Genomic DNA, 24,940 nt, shown 5'->3' on the forward strand with positions numbered 1-24,940 from the left:
ACAAAGCAGGAAGCTTCTCTGTGGCTGGATAAGGATGATGCTTATAGACATCTACCTGGATCTATTGAGAAATCACAGATAAATCTGGGTAGGGCTCGAGTCAGACACAACAAATAGCACATTTTTCCCAAGTTGTGTAAAGTGATTCACAACCTCAAATTCTTTAAATGTAAATACAGGAAATATTGGTTTATGTTTTACCTCAAACAGCTATGCGGTATCCAAGGAAAAGCATTCTGTTATTTATTTATCTATTCAATTTTTAAAGGGACGCGGTAGCTCAGTGGCTAAGACATTGAGCTTGTCGATCGGAAGGTTGGCAGCTCAGCGGTTCGAATCCCTAGTGCTGCCGGGTAACAGGGTGAGCTCTCGTGACTTGTCCCAGCTTCTGCCAACCTAGCAGTTTCGAAAGCACGTAAAAATGCAAGTAGAAAAAATAGGAACCATCTTTGGTGGGAAGGTAACAGCGTTCTGAGCGCCTTTGGCATTGAGTCATGCCGGCCACATGACCACCGAGACGTCTCCGGACAGCGCTGGCTCTTCGGCTTTGAAACGGAGATGAGCACCGCCCCCTAGAGTCGGGAACGACTAGTACATATGTGCGAGGGGAACCTTTACCTTTACCTATTCAATTTTTATGCCACTTGCAGATAGTTGGTCATTTCCTTGACCCCCACTATCCTGTCAGAGCTGAAGAAGCTTCTGGGAGGAGAAGCGAAACGTCTTCAAAGAAAAACAAGGAAGTCTAGGTATCTTTTAAAAAACAAAACAAAACCAGAAATATGTCTTTTAGGTATACTATCGTAAAGTTACGATAAAGCAACTATATATTTAGTGTTAAATATATTGATGGCAGCAAGAATCATATACACTAAATTTTGGAAAAACATGAACTCCCCATCAGAGGAGGATATAATTAGGAAAATTTGGGATTGTGCTGAAACGGATAGATTAACTTTAAAAATTAAAGATAAAGAAGACTCGGAATATTATCGGACATGGAATAAATTTTACGAATGGAGAGAGGCAAGAGGTAGAAATGAGAGAAAGTAAGAGTACCGTGCGAATGTTGATAATTGTTAGTAAGGAAAATAAAGATGCATATAAAACTACAACTATAGTAAGGGATAAAAATGTAAATAAGCTAACAAAAGACGAAATTGACGCTATTATAATTACTGGTATTATATTATTATGATTTATTTATTTATTTATTTTTATTTATTTATTTCATCAAGCATGTATTTTACAACAGATACACGCGTCAACGTAATTATAAATACATGTAAAGGATACGAATAAAAGAAAACATCAGGACAGGGAGGGTACACACCCTGGTGCGCTTATGCACGCCCCTTACAGACCTCTTAGTTTGCGTGTTAAGATTGACTATGAATTTTTCTTTGGTTTTTGCACAATTTGTAAATGACAAGGCACTGTTTTTAAAAAAAAAAAATAAAGAAAAAAGAGCGGGGGGCGGGAAAGCACCTTTGGGACAACAATGACCTGGATGACTGAGAATCTCCACAGACAAGACAACACGCTTTAAGTGTGTCGTGGGGACGCACAAACGCGGATCTCGGTTTCACTTTGCAGCCCGGTTCTTAGGCTCGGCGTTGGGCGTGTTTCTAGGTCACTTTTCGCAGCCAGATAGGGATCCCGGGCGTGTCGGAGGGAAGAGGGATGGGGGAGAGAGAGAGATGGGGAGGGGGGAATTGATTCTCTGCCCTTCTGGTTCCCAGGGCCCCCTCCCCACTCTTCCTGCCCCTATAACAGGGGTCTCCAACCTTGGCAACTTTAAGCCTGGCTAGGCTTAATATAGCATTTAATATAGCATTTAATCACAGAGTGCAGAAAAGGAAGAAAAATAAAACATTTAGGACCCAAATGTCAAGCTGTTATGGTGAAGAATGCAAACATTGACAAATAGAATGTTGCCAATTAAAGTTGCCAAGGTTGGAGATCTTGGCTTAAAGTTGCCAAGGTTGGAGACCCCTGTCCCTATAAAGTCCCAAGTCCCCTGACGCGCCGCCAGGCACTCGGCTCCGGCCCCTTCTCGCCTTTTCACATTTCGCCCGGCCCTTCTTGAGCAGCCCCCGCCCTGTCTCGCCTCGCCCCGCCCGCTGACGAAGTGCCCCAGCCCGAAAGCACCAGCGAGTTCCTCCGGCGCTCTGCGGGGCTTGGTTGGGTAGCAGTCGGGTCTCCGGGACTCCGCGCGAGCGCTTCGGTTTCTTCAGCACTTTCTCGGGACGCGGATTCTCTTTGGGCTGCTGTTATTTTTCCTTCTTTTTGTCTTGTCCCTTGGCTTTCCACTTTTGCTTTCTTGTCACTTTCACTTCTTTCTTTCTTTCTTTCTTTCTTTCTTTCTTTCTTTCTTTCTTTCTTTCTTTCTTTCTTTCTTTCTTTCTTTCTTTCTTTCTTTCTTTCCTTCCTTCCTTCCTTCCTTCCTTCCTTCCTTCCTTCCTTCCTTCCATCCTTCCTTCCTTTTCTTTTCTTTTCTTTCCTCCCTCCTTCCCACCCTCGTCCTGGCTGCCTGCTGGTTGCTCAAGAGGCAGGGATGGGGGGCTGCCCAAGGGGTCTTCAGCCCCTGCCTCCCAGCTCCGGGCACCAAGCGCTCTTCCGCCCCCAGCAACGCTCACGAGATGCAGATCAAACAAGACCCAGCTGAGACCAGGACCCTTCACATCCCGCCGGAGCCTGGCGAGAACCTGCGTCGCCTTCGAGGACGGAAACTCTTGCTGGGGGAAGAGAAGAATCTGGCCGGGTGGTCGTTGCTGATGGCCATGTCGGGTATCTTCCTGATGGTGCTGCACACAGAGCTGGCCTGGTTCGGCCACTGCGAGGTAAGTCGCTGGCCGCCAGCTCCTGGCTTCTCACATGGACCCTTACCTTGCTCCTTAAGCCTCACTTCAGCCTGGAAACCGGGTTTGTCTATTCTTGCTCCTGCTTTCATCCCAAATCACCTTGCACAGAGTATGTTTTTTTTTTTTTTTAAAGTTTGGCTTTCTGGAACAGGGGTCTCCAACCTTGGCCTCTGGTGGCTCAACAGACTAATGCAGTCTGTTATTAACAGCAGCTGCTTGCAATTACTGCAGGTTCAAGCCCCACCAGGCCCAAGGTTGACTCAATCTTCCATCCTTTATAAGGTAGGTAAAATGAGGACCCAGATTGTTGGGGGCAATAAGTTGACTTTGTATATAAATATACAAATGGATGAAGACTATTGCTTGCCATAGTGTAAGCCGCCCTGAAGGAGAAGGATGGGATATAAATGCAAATTAAAAAAATAAAAATAAATAAACTTTAAGCCTGGCGGACTTCAACTCCCAGCTTTGCTGGCTGGGGAATTCTGGGAGTTGAAGTCCGCCAGGCTTAAAATGGCCAAGGTTGGAGACCCCTGTTCTGGAAAGCTGATCGTGCCAGATTTGGGTAAGTCAGCAAGGGGCTTTCTCTAATAGCAGATTCAGTTACAGATGAAGGTTGTCTGAAAGAGGCAGGCAGATGTTGAGCGATGAACTGCTTTTTCGATGGACTTCTCCAAACGCTGGAATCATCCCGTGTAGGGAAAGGGGGAAGGGGTTGGTTTAGGAACTGGGAATCCCCAGATTTTAGTCCTTGCTCGGTTTTGGAAGCTTCCTTGAGCCCGTTAAGCTCTCAGTCGGAACACCCTCCCAAGGTTGTTGTGCGGGTGAAATAGCAGAAGAGGGACCTATCTATGTCACCTCTTTGGTCCATAAGGAAAAGGAAGCTAATTCGGTGTTTCACAATGTCTTATGGAGATTCTCCGTTGTCCAGGTCGGAGGTCTCCAACCTTAGTAACTTTAAGACTTGTGGACTTCAACACCCAGAATTCCTCAGCCAGCTTTGCTGGGAGTTGAAGTCCACAAGTCTTAAAGTTTCCAAGGTTGGAGACCCCTGGTCTAGGTCATAGTGGTTCTGAAAGTGCTTTATCGAAAGGCAATTGGACTTGGTTTTTCCTCGAAGGTGAACTGAGGAAGCTTCTTGGGCAGGAAGCGAAACATCTTCAAGGAAAAACCAAGTCCAGCTGCCTATTGGAAAAAGTGCTGCACACAGAGTGCTGTTGAAAAGTGAAAAAGTGCTGTTGGGATTCTCAACCTCAATAACTTTAAACGGGGTGGACTTCCGCTCCCAGAATTCCCCAGCCAGCAGGGGAATTACTCAATAATAATAAAAACTAGCCGAATTACTCAATAATTCTAAAGATGTTCTGCCCACAAGTTCTGTGGAGTCCCAAAACTGTCGTCCGGCATCTTTATTAGCCAGAGTGCCATCTGTCTACCCAATATAGCTCCTTATTTTAAGCAGAATCTGTCAAGATCTGGCAGAAAAGTCCCTGCAATGTTGCGGTTACAAAGCCGGAATTGGACGCCAGGAGTGGTAGTTTTTTTGGGTTTTTTTTTTTTAGTCTCCTTTACAACAAGTTTGTGCAGGGATCTTAACACGGTTCACCTCGCCGGAGGGGCGAGAATAAGTTAGCCAGAAAGAAAGAGAGGAAGTGATCCAGGCTCCACAAAAAAAAAAAAAGGCCCAGGATAGAATAAAAATAAAAACACAACATTTCTCTTGCACGGGTCCTCTTGCTATTTGTACCCAACCCTCTGAACACATTTTTATGGGCCAAAAAGTGGAAGGAAACGTAAAACCATTTACGGTTTCCTAAATCAGCTTGATTGCAGCACACGGCGAGAAGGGAAAGGTTGCTTTGGATATTTTCTTTCCCGTTTCTCTAACGTTGTGATAAAATGACGGCCTTCGAACAAAAAAATGATGTCCTCCCCCTCTTTGTGTGCTTAAAAAACCAATTTTTGGATCAACGTCCTATGTAACAAGCCCTGTAAAACTTGTCGCCAAATTTAATGGCTACAAGCTTTCACGTGACTTTAAAAAAAAAAAAAAGGATTACGACCATTCATTTAGTGGCAGTTCAAAGTTACAACAGCTCTAAAAAAAAAAAAAGGATTTATAACCGATGCTCGCCTTTACGACGGTTGCAGCCTTTCCAAGGCCACGTGATCAACGGGATTGCAACTTTCCCAGCCCTCTTCCGACAAGCAAAATCGGCGGAGGAAGCCAGATTTCTTAAACAACTGTGTGGTTTGCTTAACAACGGCAGCGTTTCGCTGAACAACGGCAGCAGGAAAGGTCTGATTTTACAGACGTGACTCACTCAACAACTCCTTTGGTGTAGCAATGGAAATGCTGGTGCTAATTGTGGTCGTAATTCGAGGGTTAACGGTACTTATAACTGCAAAAGGTAGAACAGGTAGAGTACTGTTCGATCAACTCAAAAACTGGGTTGCTCCTTTCAGAGAAAGCCGGGGGGGGGGAATGATAGTCCTCAAGTTACGACCACAACGGAGCCCCAAATTTATGTCAAGTGAAACATTTGCCCCATTTTATGACTTTTCTTGCCACTGTTGTTAAGTGAATCACTGCAGCTGTTAAGTTAGCGACATGGCTGTTAAGTCAATCCGGCTTCCCCCGTTGCCTTTGCTTCTCAGAAGGTCACCAAAAGGGATCACATGACCCCGGGACGCTGTAACCGTCATAAATATGAAGCGGTTGCCAAGCATCTGAATTGTGATCACGTGACCCTGGGGATGCTGCAAACTGTGAAAAACGGTCGTAAATCAATCAATCGGAATAGAGCTGGAAGGGACCTTGGAGGTCTTCTAATCCAGCCCCCTGCTCAAGCAGGAGACCCTAGACCAGGGGTCTCCAACCTTGGCAACTTGAAGACTTGTGGACTTCAACTCCCAGAGTTCCAGCTGGCTGAGGAATTCTGGGAGTTGAAGTCCACAAGTCTTCAAGTTGCCAAGGTTGGAGACCACTGTCCTAGACCATTTTAGATAAGGGCCCGTCCAGTCTCTTCTTAAAAACCTTCAGTGATGGAGCACCCACGACTTCTGAAGGCAAGCCGTTCCACTGGTTCATTGTCACATTTTTCAGTGCCGTTGTAACTCTGAACGGCCACTAAATGAACCGTCGAGGACTACCTGTATAGGAAAGGGGCAGTTAGAACAACTGGGGCTACATCTGTGCTGCAAAATTGCATAAGGGCTTTGCCCTCAAAACCGAACAGAGGCCAGATATGGATTTGCTGATCTTGACCGACAGTTTTGCTGAAGTGGCTTTGTGGACAAACTGCTCCAAGCCATGTTTCTATCTGCTGCAAGACCAGACTAGAATTGAATACTTTTGGGCCTCCCCAGAAACTTGTAGAAAAACGAATGCTTTTGGTATAGCCTGGTACGGTTGTTCAAGAAAACATGCAAAGGACACGTTTCCACCTTTCACGCTAGGAAAGAGCATTTCGATTTTCTGCATCCGACACGGAAATAATGAGATAGCTATTTGCACAATCAGCACATTATACATCAGTTAATAGTATTACCTCTGTCTTAAAAACAAGTTTGCATGCTCAGATTTTCATACTTCCACTGCTATTTGCACAATCAGCACATTATACATCAGTTAATAGTATTACGGTTTATCTCTGTCTTAAAAACAAGTTTCCACGCTCAGATTTTCACACGTCCACTGTCTAAGTGTGAGGTTAATTTACTCTCCAATATTTCTGCCTTGTTGAAATAAGACATTTCTTCCACAGAATCTCCTGATTTATTGCTTATTTTATCTTCTCAAACTTATCCTTACTAGTGGTGTTATTTCAAATGTTTTTTCTGTACCTGAGTGGGATTCAGTTTGCACTATCTGCAGATTGTCTCCCAAACCGATGTAGACCCAGTGAAAAAAAACCAATCCCATTTTTCTCCCTTCTTCAATGCTTCTGGCTTTGTAATCATTTGGGGCCAAGAGCAACTTTTAAAAACTTGAAGCGTGCGTGCTTGTTTTATAAACTTTTGTAAAACTTTCTGCCTGAAAGTTTTGGCAAGAATTAAAGTTTTTCGGGATTTCTCATGAAATGGATAGAAAACTGTCCCTTCTTTTGAAACCTTTATCTGTTATGATTAAATTGGATGGATCCTGGCTGTAATGATTACAAGATGTGCAATTTAACTGATTGGGTCAGTTTGTGCATAGTTAAGGTGAATTAACTAAGCGGTGGCTCAGTGGCTGAGATGCTGAGCTTGTCGATCGAAAGGTCGGCAGTTCAGTGGTTCGAATCCCTAGCACCGCGTAACGGGGTGAGCTCCCGTTCCTTGTCCCAGCTTCTGCCAACCTAGCAGTTCGAAAGCACGTAAAAAACGCAAGTAGAAAAAAATAGGGACCACCTTTGGTGGGAAGGTAACAGCGTTCCGTGCACCTTTGGCGTTGAGTCATGCCAGCCACATGACCACATAGACATCTTCCGACAGCGCTGGCCCTTCGGCTTTGAAACAGAGATGAGCACCACCCCCTAGAGTCAGGAATGACTAGCACATATGTGCGAGGGGAACCTTTACCTTTTTAAGGTGAATTAGGAATGGGGAGAGCTAGGCTTAAAACTACCCTCAGCCCTGAAAGAATGTAAGTGACTTGGGCTGTTCTCTTTCCTTAACTCTAATCCTGAAACAGAAGTAGCACAAGATCCAGAGACACTCTGAGCAAATGTGACTATCTGGTGGCTTCTGCTCTTTGCGATTGTGGTGATATGCGGGCAACAACACAGGTGCATACCTGCCCTTTGTGTCCAGATCAGTGTACGCTTGAGCACTTCCTGGCAGTGTGACAGAACACAATGAACGTTGATAATTTCAGGGCAAGACCTGTTTCATTTGCACATATGTTAATCTTACATTTTATGTCCGTGGTTTTAATATGCCTTGTTTCAAGCGTGATGCTTCTGCCACGAAGAAGCAAGAAATGAAAACCCTACCCCTACCCTACAGGGTCGTTGTGCAGGAGTGTGGAGGAATGCAACAGATGTTGCTTTGCGTTTGTTTGAGCTAACAAACGAAAGAATAAATAAACATCCGTCTATCGGAAAATGAAAAATGACGGGAAGAGAATTAGTTTCCTTTACTTTGGAATGAAATGTATGTGCATTTTCCTCCATGTGGATTGCATGTGTCCCCACACTCACCCTCCAAGAAGCAAATTTTCCTCTGAAAGATGAACCAGTTTGGTGCTTCACGGGATAAAAAGAGGACAACTTTTTCGAGCCAAGAATTACAGCAGGCGCTGGAGTGGTGTGTCAGGGAGGAAACCAAAATAGTGACTGAGTTTAGGACAGTTTAGCAGTTTCGAAAGCAGGTAAAAAAGGCAAGTAGAAAAATAGGGACCACCTTTGGTGGGAAGGTAACAGCGTTCCGTGCGCCTTTGGCGTTGAGTCATGCCGGCCACATGACCATGGAGACGTCTTCGGACAGCGCTGGCTCTTCGGCTTTGAAACAGAGATGAGCACCGCCCCCTAGAGTCAGGAATGACTAGCACATATGTGCGAGGGGAACCTTTACCTTTTTAAGGTGAATTAGGAATGGGGAGACCTAGGCTTAAAACTACCCTCAGCCCTGAAAGAATGTAAGTGACTTGGGCTGTTCTCTTTCCTTAACCCTAATCCTAAAACAGAAGTAGCACAAGATCCAGAGACACTCTGAGCAAATGTGACTATCTGGTGGCTTCTGCTCTTTGCGATTGTGGTGATATGCGGGCAACAACACAGGTGCATACCTGCCCTTTGTGTCCAGATCAGTGTACGCTTGAGCACTTCCTGGCAGTGCGACAGAACACAATGAACGTTGATAATTTCAGGGCAAGACCTGTTTCATTTGCACATATGTTAATCTTACATTTTATGTCCATGGTTTTAATATGCCTTGTTTCAAGCGTGATGCTTCTGCCACGAAGAAGCAAGAAATGAAAACCCTACCCCTACCCTACAGGGTCGTTGTGTAGGAGAGTGGAAGAATGCAACAGATGTTGCTTTGCGTTTGTTTGAGCTAACAAACGAAAGAATAAATAAACATCCGTCTATCGGAAAATGAAAAATGACGGGAAGAGAATTAGTTTCCTTCACTTTGGAATGAAATGTGTGTGCGTTTTCCTCCCTGTGCATTGCATGTGTCCCCACACTCACCCTCCAAGAAGCTTTTTCCCTCTGAAAGATGAACCAGTTTGGTGCTTCACGGGATAAAAAGAGGACAACTTTTTCGAGCCAAGAATTACAGCAGGCGCTGGAGTGGTGTGTCAGGGAGGAAACCAAAATAGTGACTGAGTTTAGGACAGTTTAGCAGTTTCGAAAGCATGTAAAAATGCAAGTAGAGAAATAGGGACCACCTTTGGTGGGTAGGTAACAGTGTTCTGTGCGCCTTTGGCATTGAGTCATGCCGGCCACATGACCATGGAGACGTCTTCGGACAGCGCTGGCTCTTCGGCTTTGAAATGGAGATGAGCACCACCCCTTAGAGTCAGGAACGATTAGCACGTATGTGCGAGGGGAACCTTTACCTTTACCTTTACTTAGGACAAAGGTGAAAACCCATTTCATTCGTATACAGGTAATCCCCGCCTTATGAACCACAATGGAGTGCACATTTTCACTGCTGAGGAAGGCAGTCGTTAAGTGGGTTTTATCCCCGTTTTCCGACCTATCTTGCCACAGTGGTTAAAGAATCACTGCAGCTGTTAAGTTAGCAACCCAGCTGTTAAGCAAATCTGTCTTCCTCGTTGATTTTGCATGCCAGAAGGTCGCAAAAAGGAGATCACATGACCCGGGACCAGTGGTGGGCGTCAATTTTTTTTACTACTGGTTCTGTGGGCGTGGCTTAGTGGGTGTGGCAGGGCTTGGTGGGCGTGGCAAGGGAAAAATACTATAAAATCTCCATTCCCACCCCAATCCAGAGGAAGGATACTGCAAAATCCCCATTTCCTCCTGATCAGCTGAGACTCGGGAGGCAGAGAATAGATGGGGGCGGGGCCAGTCAGAGGTGGTATTTACCGGTTCTCCAAACTACTCAAAATTTCCGCTGCTGGTTCTCCAGAACTGGTCAGAACCTGCTGAAACCTCTGCCCGGGACATTGCAACTGTCATAAATACACGCCAGTTGCCAAGCACCTGAATTTTGATCAGGGATGCTGCAACGGTCCCCAAGAGTGAAAAATCGATCGTAAATCAATTTTTTTCAGGGGCTGTTGTAACTTCGAACAGTCACTCAAACCTATGGTGCTAAATCAAGGACCACTTGTATGAACTCCAGGAATTAGACGCAGTAGGTTTGTTTCTTCTCCAGATGTTTATTCCATCATCGACCCCACCCCCACCGCCTTCGACCACATTAAAAATATCAGGTTGGGGATGAGGTGGGTGTGATTCAAATGTTGCCTCTTTTGCATGCAGGGAAAATTAGAAGCAGGAAAAGGGAAAGTGGAATTAGCTAAGGTGCATTATCTGTGCGTGCATATCTGTTTATCTCAAGCTCATAAAAGAAGCATTATCTTCCTTCGGCCTCAGTTGTGAATTTGCCATTTATTTATTTATTTATTTATTATTTGCATTTCTATACCACCCTTCTCCGAAGACTCAGGGCGGTTTACAGCCAAGTTAAAAAGACATATACAAAAATTAAAACGCGCTATTTCAATTTAAAAATCTGTTTCCATAGGCCGAATATTAAAATAACAGGTAAACTATAAAACCAAAGCTATCAATAAAACCGCCCATTAAAATTACCCTTAGGCCAGCCCTGCTCGGTGAAACAAAAAGGTCTTGAGCTCCCGCTTAAAGGCCCGGAGGTCGGGAAGAAGGCGTAGTCCCAGAGGTAATTCATTCCATAGGGTAGGTGCCCCCACAGAGAAGGCTCTTCCCCTGGGGGCTGCCAGTCGACATTGTTTGGCTGACGGCACCCTGAGACCCTCTCTGTGAGAGCGCACAGGTCGATGGGAGGGTATTGGTGGCAGAAGTGTGGGATTCCTAAATTGCCAAAATACCACCCATATGAGTCACCTTCTGTTTCATTTCTCTTTTTCCGGCCATATCTCAAATTCTCTTGTATTTTTATTTTTTTTTAATCTTGTGAGTAAAGAACTTCGGCGGTTCCTCCACACTTAAGGCTTTCTACAATCTTTGCATTTCCCAGCTTGGTATTTGCACTGATTAGAATGTCTTCTCAAACCCGGAGAAGGAACTTGGAATGAACCCAGCTTAACCACTCTGCCAGCTGGAGGTTATGCCCAGGATCCAGGGATGCTATTCAGCAGGTTCTGAATTTTGAAATTTTGAGTAGTTCAGAGAACTGGCAAATACCACCTCTGACTGGCCCCAGAGTGGAGTGGGAATGGAGATTTTGCAGTATCCTTCCCCTGGAGTGGGGTAAGAATGGAGATTTTGCAGTATCCTTCCCCTGGAGTGGGGAGGGAATGGAGGTTTTGCAATGTCCTTTCCCCAGGAGTGGGAGGGAATGGAGATTTTGCAGTATCCTTCCCCTGGAGTGGGAAGGGAATGGGGATTTTGCAATATCCTTCCCCCAGGAGTGGGGAGGGAATAGGGATTTTGCAGTATCCTTCCCCCAGGAGTGGGGAGGGAATGGGGATTTTGCAGTATCCTTCCCCCAGGAGTGGGGAGGGAATGGGGATTTTGCAGTATCCCTGAACCAGAAGTTTTCTTCCATTTTTACTAGGGAAAACCTCAGTTTTGAGCAACAACATCTTGGCCTGGCCTTGGTGTGTCTGAGCAGGGGCCTGGCAATGGAATAGAGACTCCGCTGCAAGGATGCGTCTCTTAATCAAGGAGAAAACCACTCTAGGAATAAGGAGAAATTTCCTTAAGAGTGTGAACAAGTGGATGAGCTTGCCTTCAGAAGCTGTGAGTGCTCCATCACTGGAAGTTTTTGAGAAGAGATTGGACAACCGCTTGTCTGAAGTGGTGTAGAGTCTCCTGCTCAAACAGGGCATGGACTAGAGCAGAGGTCCAACCTTAGTAACTTTAAGACTTGTGGATTTCAACTCCCATAATTCTGGGAGCTGAAGTCCACAAGTTTTAAAGTTGCCAAGGTTGAAGACCCCTGGACTAGAGAGCTCCTACACAAGCATGGTGTCGTGTCCCACTCCGCTGACGGCCGGGTCAGGGAAATCCGAATCAGGTGTGCCTCTGCAGCTCTGCCAAAGTCCTAGCAAAGTCCTCAGGGCAGGCAGGAGACCAGAAAGTGACTTCAGCAAGATATGTTTAGACTTTGCCTGACTCAGAGAATGCCAGAAAGCAGATCCTTTATATAGGCCATGGGGTATGGCTCCATGACTCAGCACTTATCCAGGCCTGCCCCTCCCTTCCTTCTGTTGCCTCCGCCTATCAAGTCTTCTGACACAAGGGTCACTCCAGTCGGCAGCTGTTGGTAATAGACCTCCCTCAGGCTCACATGCTGTGGAGGAGGGGGAGGGGTCTAGTTGCTCCGTTTGCCTGGGCATGGAGCCAGAGCTGGGGGCTGGAGGTATTTCCTCCTCTTCAGCCTGTCTGGGCATGGAGCCAGAGCTGGGGCCGGGAGGCATACTAGGGCATTCCTCCGTGTTCGGAAGCAGATAAGAAGGCCCTGGCTGTGGTGAGATCGGACGAGACACAACACATGGCTTTGGTGACCCCTCTATGCAATGCTGCAGAGCAAGCTATGATTTGATTCCCGGGGCACCAAACTCCTCAGGGAAGGAGACTTCTTGTCCTCTTCTGTTATTCTGCAGAATACAAGCGTGTTGTGTAGATCAGCCCCGTGTCTTCTCCTTCCGTGAGGAGTTTGATGCAATGGTGAAATCTGCTCCCCACCCCCGGTTCTATCCGGCTTGCCGAACTGGTAGCACCAGCAGCGGGAGGCTCCACCTACCAGCTAGGATGTCACGACGTCCCATTTTTCCACCATCTGCACATGTGCAGAAGGTTCTGCGCATGCGCAAAGGAGGTGCTCGCGTGCTCCCGCGTGCTCCCGCGTGCTCCCGTTCCCGAACCAGTAGCGAAGGTAAGTGAATTTCACTGCTGGTTTTGATGCCCCAGGAATCAAACCATAGCTTGCTTTGCACCATTGCGTAAAGAGGGCACCGAAACGATGTTCTTGTGCCTTGCACACCTCTGACATCTGCAGGTAGGCTGCCTTAGAATATGGAGTCTCTGCTTAGCCAAAGTGGCAAAGGCTCCTCCAATGGATTGCAGATGTTATAAATGGCAGGGGTCTTAAAGTTGCCAAGGTTGGAGACCCCTGATATATGGGATGGGGTGCAGGGCTCAGGGGATGAAAGGCAGAGGTGGTATTCCGCCGGTTCGTACCGGTTCAGGCGAACTGGTAGCGGCGACTGCAAGTGGGTCGGACCACCCGCCCCGGCATCGTGCCGTCCTATTTAGCCACATTTTTGAGGCCGTGGGCGCGTGCGTGGAAGGTGCGCGAGTGCGGGAAGTGGGCATGCGCGGTGAACCGGTGGTAAGAATATGTGAAAGCCACCACTGATGAAAGGAGCTTTTTCAAAAGGCAACTGGACTTGGTTTCTTCTTGAAGACATTTCATGTCTCACCCAAGAAGCTTCTTCTCAGTTCTTCAACGGGTGACCTTTGCAAATGGCATGCGTTTGCTTAAAAGGTGATTTTCACCTTGCGGCCAAGGGAAAAAAAAATACCGTCGCATTTGTTGCTTTGCCGCTGCCTGTGGGAAGTGTAGACGAGCCAGCCGAGAGATTCTGTTAAGGTGAGGTGGGGGGAAGAGGTAAGTTGGCTTAAACACCCCGTAAATGAGCTTCCTTCTCTCAGAAGTTGGAATGTTAATGAACATTCCATAACGCCACCCTGCTCAACCCGGACAAAAATCCCGGTTGATGGACTACAAAGTATTCCGAAAATAAAGAAATCCTTCTCAGTTGCTACACTCACACAATGTGCCGAGATGGATTAGTTTTGAAACTTGCTTAACGCACTTTTTTTTTTTTTTTTAGCCTAGTGGTATTATGCATGAAAGGGACGCGGTGGCTCAGGGGCTAGGACGTTGAGCTTGTCGATCGAAAGGTCGGCAGCTCAGCGGTTCGAATCCCTAGTGCTGCCGTGTAACGGGGTGAGCTCCCGTGACTTGTCCCAGCTTCTGCCAACCTAGCAGTTTCGAAAGCACGTAAAAAATGCAAGTAGAAAAAATAGGGACCACCTTTGGTGGGAAGGGAACAGTGTTCCGTGCGCCTTTGGTGTTGAATCATGCTGGCCACATGACCACGGAGACGTCTCCGGACAGCGCTGGCTCTTCGGCTTTGAAACGGAGATGAGGACCGCCCCCTAGAGTCGGGAACAACTGGCACGTATGTGCGAGGGGAACCTTTACCTTTACCTTTATTATGCATGAATTTAATTTTATGGTTTATGGTTATAGGGATGTAGAAAAGGAAACAGTATAGGGTTTCCTGAAACGGTATAAGGTTTCCCGCCTGAGCAGGGGGTTGGACTAGAAGACCTCCAAGGTCCCCTTCCAACCCTGTTATTCTGTTTAAAATGATCAACAACAGAGTTGGAAGGGACCTTGGAGGGCATCTAGTCAGTGGTGGGATTCAAACAATTTAACAACCAGTTCTCTGCTCTAATGACCAGCTGGGTAGGCGTGGCTCAGCGGTCATGGGCGTGGCCAAATCAACATCACTCATGTTAGCTGTTACAATGCAATAAGGGTTAACCAGAGAGGCAGTTTCTGTAAGCAGAGCAATAAAGATTAGGCTAGAAACAATATCAGAATGTTTCCTTCCTGCCTTCCTTACAGGATTAGACCTGTAAAGTAGAAAAAAACAAAATAAGATTTCTTCCAACAACCGGCTCTCTGAACTGCTTAGAAAGTTAACAACCGGTTCTCCCGAATTGGTGCGTACCGGCTGAATCCCACCACTGCATCTAGTCCAACCCCCTGCTCACCCAGGAGAGACCTGCATTAGAGATTCGAACCGCCGAACTGCCAACCTTTCTGATCGACAAGCTCAGTGTCTTAGCCACTGAGCCACCTAGTCAGGCTCAGTGGCTAAATTAATTGAATTAACCGATTAAATTGATCAATGAGCCAGACTCAGGAACAGTAGGGAAAAGAACCAAGATGGCAGATGAACCTTTCAAGACTGTAGGTGCTTTCTTCCCTTTAGATCTGGATTTCTTGAATCTGGATCTGGATCTGGACCAGACAGGAAAATTTGAGGTATTAAAACCTTCTTTTTTGCATAATCTGCATGAAACATAAATTGGATGGGGAAGAGAACTATTTCCCCCTTCCAGCTGAAGAACGGAACATCCAACCTGTCTAGAATTTCCTGCTAAAATGTTGATCGCGTCTCAAAGGCAGAGTTGTCCTGAGAAACAGAAAAAGAAGCAAGGGGGAGGGAAAATCACTGGGAATCTCTTTTCTCCTGATCTTTTTCTTTCTCTCAAATTGTTCTTGGGTGTGAATAGAATAGAATAGAAGAGAAGAGAAGAGAATAGAATAGAATAGAATAGAATTTTGTATTGGCCAAGTGTGATTGGACACAACGAATTTCTAGTCAATAGAATAGAATAGAATAGAATAGAATAGAATAGAATAGAATAGAATAGAATTTTGTATTGGCCAAGTGTGATTGGACACAACGAATTTCTAGTCAATAGAATAGAATAGAATAGAATAGAATAGAATAGAATAGAATAGAATAGAATAGAATAGAATAGAATAGAATTTTTATTGGCCAAGTGTGATTGGACACAACGAATTTCTAGTCAATAGAATAGAATAGAATAGAATAGAATAGAATAGAATAGAATAGAATAGAATAGAATAGAATAGAATTCTTTATTGGCCAAGTGTGATTGGACACACAAGGAATTTGTCTTGGTGCATACGGTCTCAGTGTACATAAAAGAAAAGATACGTTCATCAAGAATCATAAGTGTTGTACCTTAAGATTCTTGATGAATGTATCTTTTCTTTTATAGTCATAGGGTACAAATAAGCAATCAGGAAGCAAAATCAATATAAATCATAAGGATACAAGCAACAAAGTTACAGCCATACAGTCATAAGTGGAAAGAGATTGGTGATGGGAACTATGAGAAGATTAATAGTAGTGCAGATTTAGTAAATAGTTTGACAGTGTTGAAGGAATTATTTGTTTAGCAGAGTGATGGCCTTCGGGGAAAAACTGTTTGTGTGTCTAGTTGTTCTGGTGTGCAGTGCTCTGTAGCGTCGTTTTGAGGGTAGGAGTTGAAACAGTTTATGTCCTGGATGTGAGGGATCTGTAAATATTTTCACGGCCCTCTTCGAATAGAATAGAATAGAATAGAATAGAATAGAATAGAATAGAATAGAATAGAATAGAATAGAATAGAATAGAATAGAATTTTTTATTGGCCAAGTGTGATTGGACACACAAGGTGCATATGGTGTCAGTGTACATGCTTGGATGTAAGCATCTACTCAAATGATTGAGAGTTATTCCCACACAGACATAGATAAGACTGTGGTCACACTACCTTTGAATTTCTTATACACAGAATGGAAAACGTAACAGAGTTACTTCTGGTTTATATTTTACTGACTTACATTTCATATGGCACAAAAAAAATACAAAGTTGGTTTAAATATCAGTTGTAAAAAGAGGCTTTAATGGCATTATGCTACTCGTTTTTAAAAGATGAGGTGAAAATAAGGGGGAAAAATCAGTTAATGAGCACCAAAATAGAATAGAATAGAATAGAATAGAATTTTTTATTGGCCAAGTGTAATTGGACACAGAAGGAATCTGTCTTTGGTGCATAGGCTCTCAGTGTACATAAAAAGACAAGTTACATTCGTCAAGAATCATAAGGTACAACACTTAATGATAGTCATAGGGAACAAATAAGCAATCAGGAAACAATCAATATCAATATAAATCATAAGGATACAAGCAACACAGTTACAGTCATACAGTCAAAAGTGGAAGGATGATGGGAAGGGATGGGAAGGGTGATGGGAACGATGAGAAGATTAATAGTAGTGCAGATTTAATAAATAGTTTGACAGTGTTGAGGGAATTATTTGTTTAGCAGAGTGATGGTGTTCGGGAAAAAAACTGTCCTTGTGTCTAGTTGTTCTGGTGTGCAATGCTCTATAACGTCGTTTTGAGGGTAGGAGTTGAAACAGTTTAGATCCAGGATGTGAGGGGTCTGTAAATATTTTCCCAGCCCTCTTTTTGACTTGTGCACTATACAGATCCTCAATGGAAGGCAGGTTGGTAGTCATTGTATTTTTTGCAGTTCTAATCATCCTCTGAATAGATATGTGTTTGTGTTCATAAATGTACATGTTTACGCATAATCTGGGGGATGGAATTTATCTTATGAGTTTCGATGCAATTAAAAAAAACAACAACAACCAGGGATGGATCGTTTTGTAACCTGAACTTGCACCCAATGAGGAAAGTTTGAAATTATGACTATTTCGTAAAATAAATACAGCGGGGGGGCTGCTGCTGATTTGAAGGCGGTCTTAGCCTTTTCGGTCAAACTGGGGGAAGGGGAGGCTCCTTTCCCCCAAATTCTGGTTGGCTTCACAAATGTGAGTTGGCAAACTCAAGTTTCCCAGCTGAGATGTCAAGTTAGATCTAGCTGAAGGGCCTACAAAACAGCACAAGAAAAGAACTTACTTGCTCTGACTTTTCCAGTCATTGCAGAAATACAATGACCAGACCGTTAGCCAGGGGGGTTGAGACTTCTGGGAGTTGTAGTTCAGCAACATTTAGAAACTCATAGTTTTGGTGGTTCACTGAACCCTGAATGCTAAGAGAAACATTTGACGGTGCTGGAATTCTACGATCTGACTGGGTTATAATAATAATAACAGAGTTGGAAGGAACCTTGGAGGTCTTCTAGTCCAACCCCTTGCCTAGGCAGGAAACCCTACACCACTTCAGACAAATGATTATCCAACATCTTCTTTAAAACTTCCAGTGTTGGAGCATTCGCAACTTCTGTAGGCAAGTGGTTCCACTGATTAATTGTTCTAACCGTTAGGAAATTTCTCCTTAGTTCTAAGTTGCTTCTCTCCTTGATTAGTTTCCACCCATTGCTTCTTGTCCTGCCCTCAGGTGCTTTGGAGAAGAGCTTGACTCCCTCTTCTTTGTGGCAGGCCCTTCAAATATTGGAACGCCGCTATCATGTCTCCCCTGGTCCTTCTCTTCACTAGACTAGCCATGCCCAGTTCCAGCAACCCGTTCATTGTATGTTTTAGTCTCCAGTCCTCTAATCATCCAGGTTGCTCTTCCCTGTTAGATTGGCAGTTTTTTTTTATTTGCATTTATATCCCGCCCTTCTCCGAAGACTCAGGGCGGCTTACACTATGTTAGCAATAGTCTTCATTCTATTTATATACAAAGTCAACTTATTGCCCCCAACGATCTGGGTCCTCATTTTACCTACCTTATAAAGGATGGAAGGCTGAGTCAACCTTGGGCCTGGTGGGACTAGAACCTGCAGTAATTGCAGGCAGCTGCTGTTAATAACAGACTGCATTAGCAGTCTGAGCCACAGAGGTTGAAAGGAGAATATGCTGGGTCCACCTCCTTCTTCTCAAAATAGAGAGGCATCCCCTACACACACCCCAAAAAGGGCAGGGCTTGATCCGCGCGGTTGTAACCATCATCCTGGCTTTTTATTCACATGTCTGTGAACACCACTGGGTGGACATATCCCTTTTGTTTGTTTTTTGGTGCCGTCAGCTAGGCAGTGTCGTCTGGCGACGCCCAGGGGAAGGGCCTTCTCTGTGGGGGCTCCCACCCTCTGGAACGAACTCCCCCCAGGACTCCGTCAACTTCCAGATCTTCGAACCTTCCGTCGCGAGCTCAAGACTCATTTATTCATCTGTGCAGGACTGGCTTAGATTTTTAAATTTAGAGGGGTTTTTAAAATGATTTTAATATTTATATTTCTATTTTTAATAATTGGTATTATTAATTATTGGCATTAGAATAAGTCTTTTAATGATTATTTTAATTTGTATATTGATGTTTTTATATGCCTGTAAACCGCCCTGAGTCCTTTGGGAGATAGGGCGGTATATAAGTTTAAATAATAATAAATAAATAAATAAATAAAATCAAGTCATGTTGACTTCTAGCTACTGCCTAGACCAGGGGTCTCCAACCGTGGCCACTTTAAGACTTGTGGATTTCAACTCCCAGATTCAACTCCCAGAATTCTGGGAGTTAAAGTCCACAAGTTTTCAAGTGGCCAAGGTTAGAGACCCCTGGTGTAGACAAATCCTTGCAGGTTTTTCTTGGCAAGATTTCAGTAGTGGTTTGCCATCGCTTTCTTCTTAGGGCTGAGAAGGAGTGACTGGTCCAGGATCACTCAGCTGGCTTCTTGTCTAAGGCAGGATTAGAACCAAGGGTCTCCTGGTCCTTAGTCCAATATCTTAACCACTACGCCAACCGGACTCCCTGGAATGGCTCCCTAATTCTCCAGAAGTCAAGATCTACTTGCAGAAGCTGAAGACAAGGTGGCCTCTAGATTGTGCACCATGGGGCCGAGAGTCCTTCTGCAGTTCAAGTTCACCGCTGGGTTAAACTCTCGTTTTGTCTTTTCAGCCTAGGAGTCTGTTGCAATCTGCATTTTGCCTTTGCAAGTAGGGTCAGAAACAGAAATTGGAGAAAACTCCGACCCCTTTGAGTAAATTCCCAGCAAAACTCGGCTTACAAGGGTGGTTCTAAGCAAGTTATCGCAAGTTGTTGCAACCACTCAAAATATAAGAACTGGCAACAGCAGGGTAAATATGAGATAAAACTAACATGGGATCGGTTTATTTATTTATTAGCCAATTCCTGTCCTTCAGAGATCTGACCGGGAGTCCTTATCCAATGGCGTATTTTGTTTTTCACTAGGAAGCAAAAGGGAACAAGTTATTTTTCCCTGCACGCTGATCTTCCCATGGTTCCCTTCCTTGCAAGCTGTACTTTAATAATAACAAATCGTAGCCAGAATAATGCAACATGACAGCTGCTGCGATGATGACGTACGACCACATTCGAGTTGAACATTTCTGCTTGTTAAGTGAGACATTTGTTAAGTGAGTTTTGCCCCCGTTTTACGACTTTTATTGCTTCGTGGTTAAGGGACTCCCTGCAGTGGATGAGTTAGTAACCCGGTCGTTAAGTGAATTTGGCTTTGACAAGTCAAAAGGGGATCACGTGACCTTGGGACACCTCAACGGTCATAAGTATGAACATGTGAATTTTGATCGCGGAATCCTGCGAGTGCTTCAAAGGTTGTAACTGTGCAAAATGGCCGTAAGTCACATTTTCCAGTGCTGTTGTAAACTTTGACCAGTCACTGAATGGACTGTTGTAAGTCGAGGACTATCTGTACAATAGGCTGAACAAGATTTAAAAGAATAATAGTGACAAACCGCTGCTACAATAGGCAATCCTCAGCTTACAACAACAAGGCAGTTGTTAAGTGAATCAGGCCTCATTTTACGAACCTTCTCTTTGCCACCGTCGTTAAGCAAATCGTTGCAGCTGTTCAGTGAATCAAGCAAATCTGACTTCCCCTATTGCCTTATCGGAAGCCAGCTGAGAAGAGCGCAGATGGTGATCTGGTTGCTGGTTGCACGGGACCCTAATTTTGATCACGGGACCCTGAGGATGCTGCAGTGGTCATAAGTGCAAGGACTTTTTAAGAAGAGATAGGACAACCATTGGTCTGAAATGGTGTAGGGCAGGCGTGAAAGGCTCCTGGATCGGACCGGATCGCGTGATCCGGTAGCGATCATGGCCGATAGTTCGGCAATCGGGTAACGACGGTGTTGCGAAGCTCCACCCACCTGTCCTGGGTGTCATTACTTCCTGGTTTTAACCAGAAAGTAATGTGTTTTTTAACCTTCTGCGCATGCGCAGAAGGTTTTGCGCATGCACAGAAGGTTTTGCGCATGCGCAGAAGGTTTTGCGCATGTGCAGAATGTCTGCGCACACATGTGATGCGTGCGCACTTCCGAACTGGTAAGGAAGGTTAGTAGATTTCACCCCTGGTGTAGGGCTGTGATCTCAAACCTTTTCTTCACCACACACCACTTTCAAATAACTTTTCTGGCCACGCAACGCCAAGGTTTAACTCAAGATATAAATCATAACATTTCTTCAAGCCTCTGCGGAGCCCCTTTGATGACTTCACAGCCCCTCAGGTGTCTGTGGACCACAGGTTGAGAACAAGTGTCTACGATTTCTTGCCTGACTAGTGGGTTGGACTAGAAGAACTCCGAGGTCCCTTCCAACTCTATTATTCTGTTCTTCTGACTGGTCGTACGTCACTTTTTTCAGTGCTGTTATAACTTCGGTCACTAAAGTAAAGGTAAAGGTTCCCCTTGCACATATGTGCTAGTCATTCCCGGCTCTAGGGGGCGGTGCTCATCTCCATTTCAAAGCCGAAGAGCCAGCACTGTCCGAAGATGTCTCCACGGTCATGTGGCCGGCAAGACTCAACGCCAAAAGCACACGGAATGCTGTTACCTTCCCACCAAAGGTGGTCCCTATTTTTCTACTTGCCTTTTTTACATGCTTTCGAACTGCTAGGTTGGCAGAAGCTGGGACAAGTAACGGGAGCTCATCCCATTACGCAGCGCTAAGGATTCGAACCGCTGAACTGCCGACCTTTCGATTGACAAGCTCAGTGTCTTAGCCACTGAGTCACCGCGTCCTTTTCGGTCACTAAACAAATGGTTATAAACCGAGGACCACCTGTCCTGTTATTATTTTCGTAGGATCATAGACAAGATTTAATTTCAAACATTTTGGCCCCAGAGCTGCAGCCTGCAGGGCTACAGCAGGAGAATAACCGATAGGAAAACTTTTCAGGTTGTTCTCTGGCCAGTATCGACAAACACCCCAGAGCAAGTTGGCTTGAAGTGAAAGAATTGTGCTAGGTAGTTCATGTACCTACTTTGTGATCCTCATCAATCCCGATATCCTGCTTGTTTTGGCAGGAGGCACTCATTATGGGATGCGAGTTACAGGCAGCCACTTCATCCACTCACTGGTGCAACGGGGTGGGTGGGGGGAGAGTGTGTGAAGTGGAAAGCGAAAAAGAGAGCTAAGCGTGGAAACGCGGGCCTTCACTATCCAAGTACGTGGAGACGGTGCAACAGCTGCAGCGTAACTTTCCATTCCGAGTGTGCCAGTTCAAAACAACACATCGTGAAAAGGGTGCGCGAGGGGAGGCAGCTCGGGATTTTAATTCCCACAAAATATTTGGCCGTCGGCCCGGAGATCAAGGAAGCAACAACAACAAGAACCAGGATATATGTGTGTTTAGGCCTGTGTGTGTTTCTATGTGCGTTTCCTCCTGGTCAGTTAGCAAAACTCCCAGCCGTATCTTGCAGGAGCTACAATAAGAGTGACCCAGGCAGGGGTTCCTATATTCAGCTTAGCCTTAAATCCCCTTTAAATCTCGCAGGGATCAGCGTGTGAAAAATGGCCGCTGCAAACCCCCAGGTGGGTTTCTCAAGGCTGCGTGCCAGCGAGAGGAAGAAGAAGATTTCCTGAGCGGCCAGCACAATCGCCGAATGCTGTCTTTGCTTTTGGATTGACAGCCCCAAAAGCTTTGAGGAAGCATCTTGAAGGAACTTCCTTGTTTTGGGCTACCGATGGGGTAGAAAGCGACCTTTTGTTTGGGAGTTGGCAGATTGCACAATTCTTCAACGTTTGGCGCAGGACCAGGGGCCCTGGCACACGTGCCCCATCTCGGCTCAGAGGTCTCCTTTCCCTACCATCTCTTCCTTATTCCGGATTGCCGGCTCCTCGCCTTTGCCTGACTGCCGCCAAAGGGCACCGGTCAATTTCCCTTGATGGATGAGGAATTTTTTTCACCTTCCACCCCACCCCGATCTTAAGTCTGCAGGCAGACCTTGGCTCCCTGGATCTGTTTAGGGTTTTTTTTCTCCTCCTTGTTGGGGAACACGGCGGAGAAATTGTCAGAGACATGAAGGAAAGTATTACTCAGAAGTTCTGCAATCTGTAGAAAGGGGCTGCATCTGTGGATTTTTTTTTTTTTTTCAAATAGAAGGTATAGAAGGAACAGATCAGACATCCAGCCCTTGATTATCAATGGAGACCAAGTGGAGCAAGTGGCCAGTTTTAAGTTTCTGGGTGTTATCATAAAACCTCACATTGCCGCACTGGTCAAAAGGGCCCAGCAGAGATTATACTACCTGAGACTTATCAGGGAACAACAACTGAATGAAAAACTGCTGGTGACCTTCTGCCACTGCACCAGAAAGTATTTTTATATTTACTGCACCTGTGTATGGTTTGCAAAATTGCACAGTGGCAGATAGGACAGCACTCCAGAGGGTTAACAACATTGCCCAGAAGATCATTGGTTGCCCTCTCCCCTCTTTGGGAGAGCTTTATAGCTCCCACTTCCTTAAGAAAGTTCAAAACATTCTTAAAGATCCATCTCATCCTGGGCACCTTTTTTTTTTTTGGAACTATTACCGTCTGGCAGACGGTACAGGGCAATAAAACCAAAGACAAATAGGCTGAAAAACAGCTTCTACCCCAGAGCAGGAACTATACTGAATTCTACTGTATAGTGCAATATTAATGCAATATCGGGGTTTTTTAATTCAATTGTATAGAATGCGAAGGACGTGTGTTTGCGTTTTATTTTTATAGTTCTAATGTACACTGAAGACGGCATTTAATTTCGTTGTAACACGTGCAGTGACAATAAAGTAAACTAAACTAAACTAAATCCCAAATTATTATGTAAATGTGCTGCCTCGTTATGTAAATGAGCTACCTTCTTAACGGTAAAGACTCTACCGTTACAGCCAACTCTTGTCCAAATGTGGGTAGTCCTTCACTTACAGTCATTTGTTTAGTGACGCTTCAAGGTTACGACAGCAATGAAATTCCAGCCAGTCCTCATACTTATTTATTTATTTATTTGTTCAGACTTTTATACCGCCCTATCTCCCTAGGGACTCAGGGCGGTTTACAGTCATATATAAATATATACAAAATAAAACAGTAAATTAAAAAACTTATTACACAAGGCCAAATATTAAAATAGAAATATAAACAATAAAACCCCATTAAAACCAGATTTAAAATTTTAAACGTTTAAAAATTTAAAAAATTCTAGTCCAGTCCTGCGCAAATAAATAGATGTGTCTTAAGCTCGCGGCGGAAGGTTCGAAGGTCAGGAAGTTGACGAAGTCCTGGGGGAAGCTCGTTCCAGAGGGTGGGAGCCCCCACAGAGAAGGCCCTTCCCCTGGGTGTCGCCGGTCGGCACTGCCTAGCCGACGGCACCCTGAGGAGTCCCTCCCTATGAGAGCGCACGGGTCGGTGAGAGGCAATCGGTGGCAGCAGACGGTCCCGTAAGTAGCCCGGCCCTATGCCATGGAGCGCTTTGAAGATCATTACCAAAACCTTGAAGCGCACCCGGAAAACCACAGGCAGCCAGTGCAGTCTGCGCAGGAGAGGTGTTACGTGGGAGCCACGACGGTGACTCCAGGGACGGTTGCAGTGTCCCTGGAGACGGGTCACATGATCAAGAATTCTGGTGCCTGACATCTAGGATGGATTTACGACGGTTGCAGCATCCGGGGTCCCGTATCTCCATTTGCAACTTTCCCAGGGGACTTCAACACACAAAATCAAACGAGGAAAGCTGGATTTGCTTAATGATCACGGAAGAAAAAATGGTGGTAAAAAATGAGGCCTGGTTCGCTTAACGACTGCATTACTTAGCAGTGAAAGGTCGAGTCCCAGTTGCGATCGTTAAGTCGAAGTTCGACCTGTTGGTCAGGATTAGGAAGCCTCCAGCAACCTTCATTTCCTGCACCAGCGAAGAAAAGAATGAGGGTCTCCTGTTATTTTCAAGCCTGCGTACGTCGCTGATAACCCAGCTAAGCCAAAGACAACCCACCCACCACCCAGGGGGGTCTTCTGGGGTCCCCCCACCTTTGCAATCCCATTTCGCTTTCAAGACATCAATTTCCCGAGCTCCTACAACTGTGGGACTAGATCAGCGGTTCTCAACCTG

At 45.2% G+C, this 24,940-nt stretch overlaps 1 protein-coding gene across 1 annotated transcript in view; it reads left to right on the forward strand.

The window, feature by feature from the left end:
• Nucleotides 1-2,112: 2,112 nt before the first annotated feature.
• Nucleotides 2,113-24,940, forward strand: part of KCNN4 (potassium calcium-activated channel subfamily N member 4) — a 66,120-nt gene continuing 43,292 nt past the window's right edge. Inside the window, exon 1 of the mRNA XM_058195590.1 lies at nucleotides 2,113-2,843. Within this exon, the coding sequence (XP_058051573.1) occupies nucleotides 2,643-2,843 (201 nt within the window). The 5' untranslated portion in view covers nucleotides 2,113-2,642. The remainder of the gene's footprint in view (nucleotides 2,844-24,940) is intronic.

Source organism: Ahaetulla prasina, chromosome 10 (assembly GCF_028640845.1).
Source record: "Ahaetulla prasina isolate Xishuangbanna chromosome 10, ASM2864084v1, whole genome shotgun sequence".
Taxonomy (NCBI): Eukaryota; Metazoa; Chordata; class Lepidosauria; order Squamata; family Colubridae; genus Ahaetulla; species Ahaetulla prasina.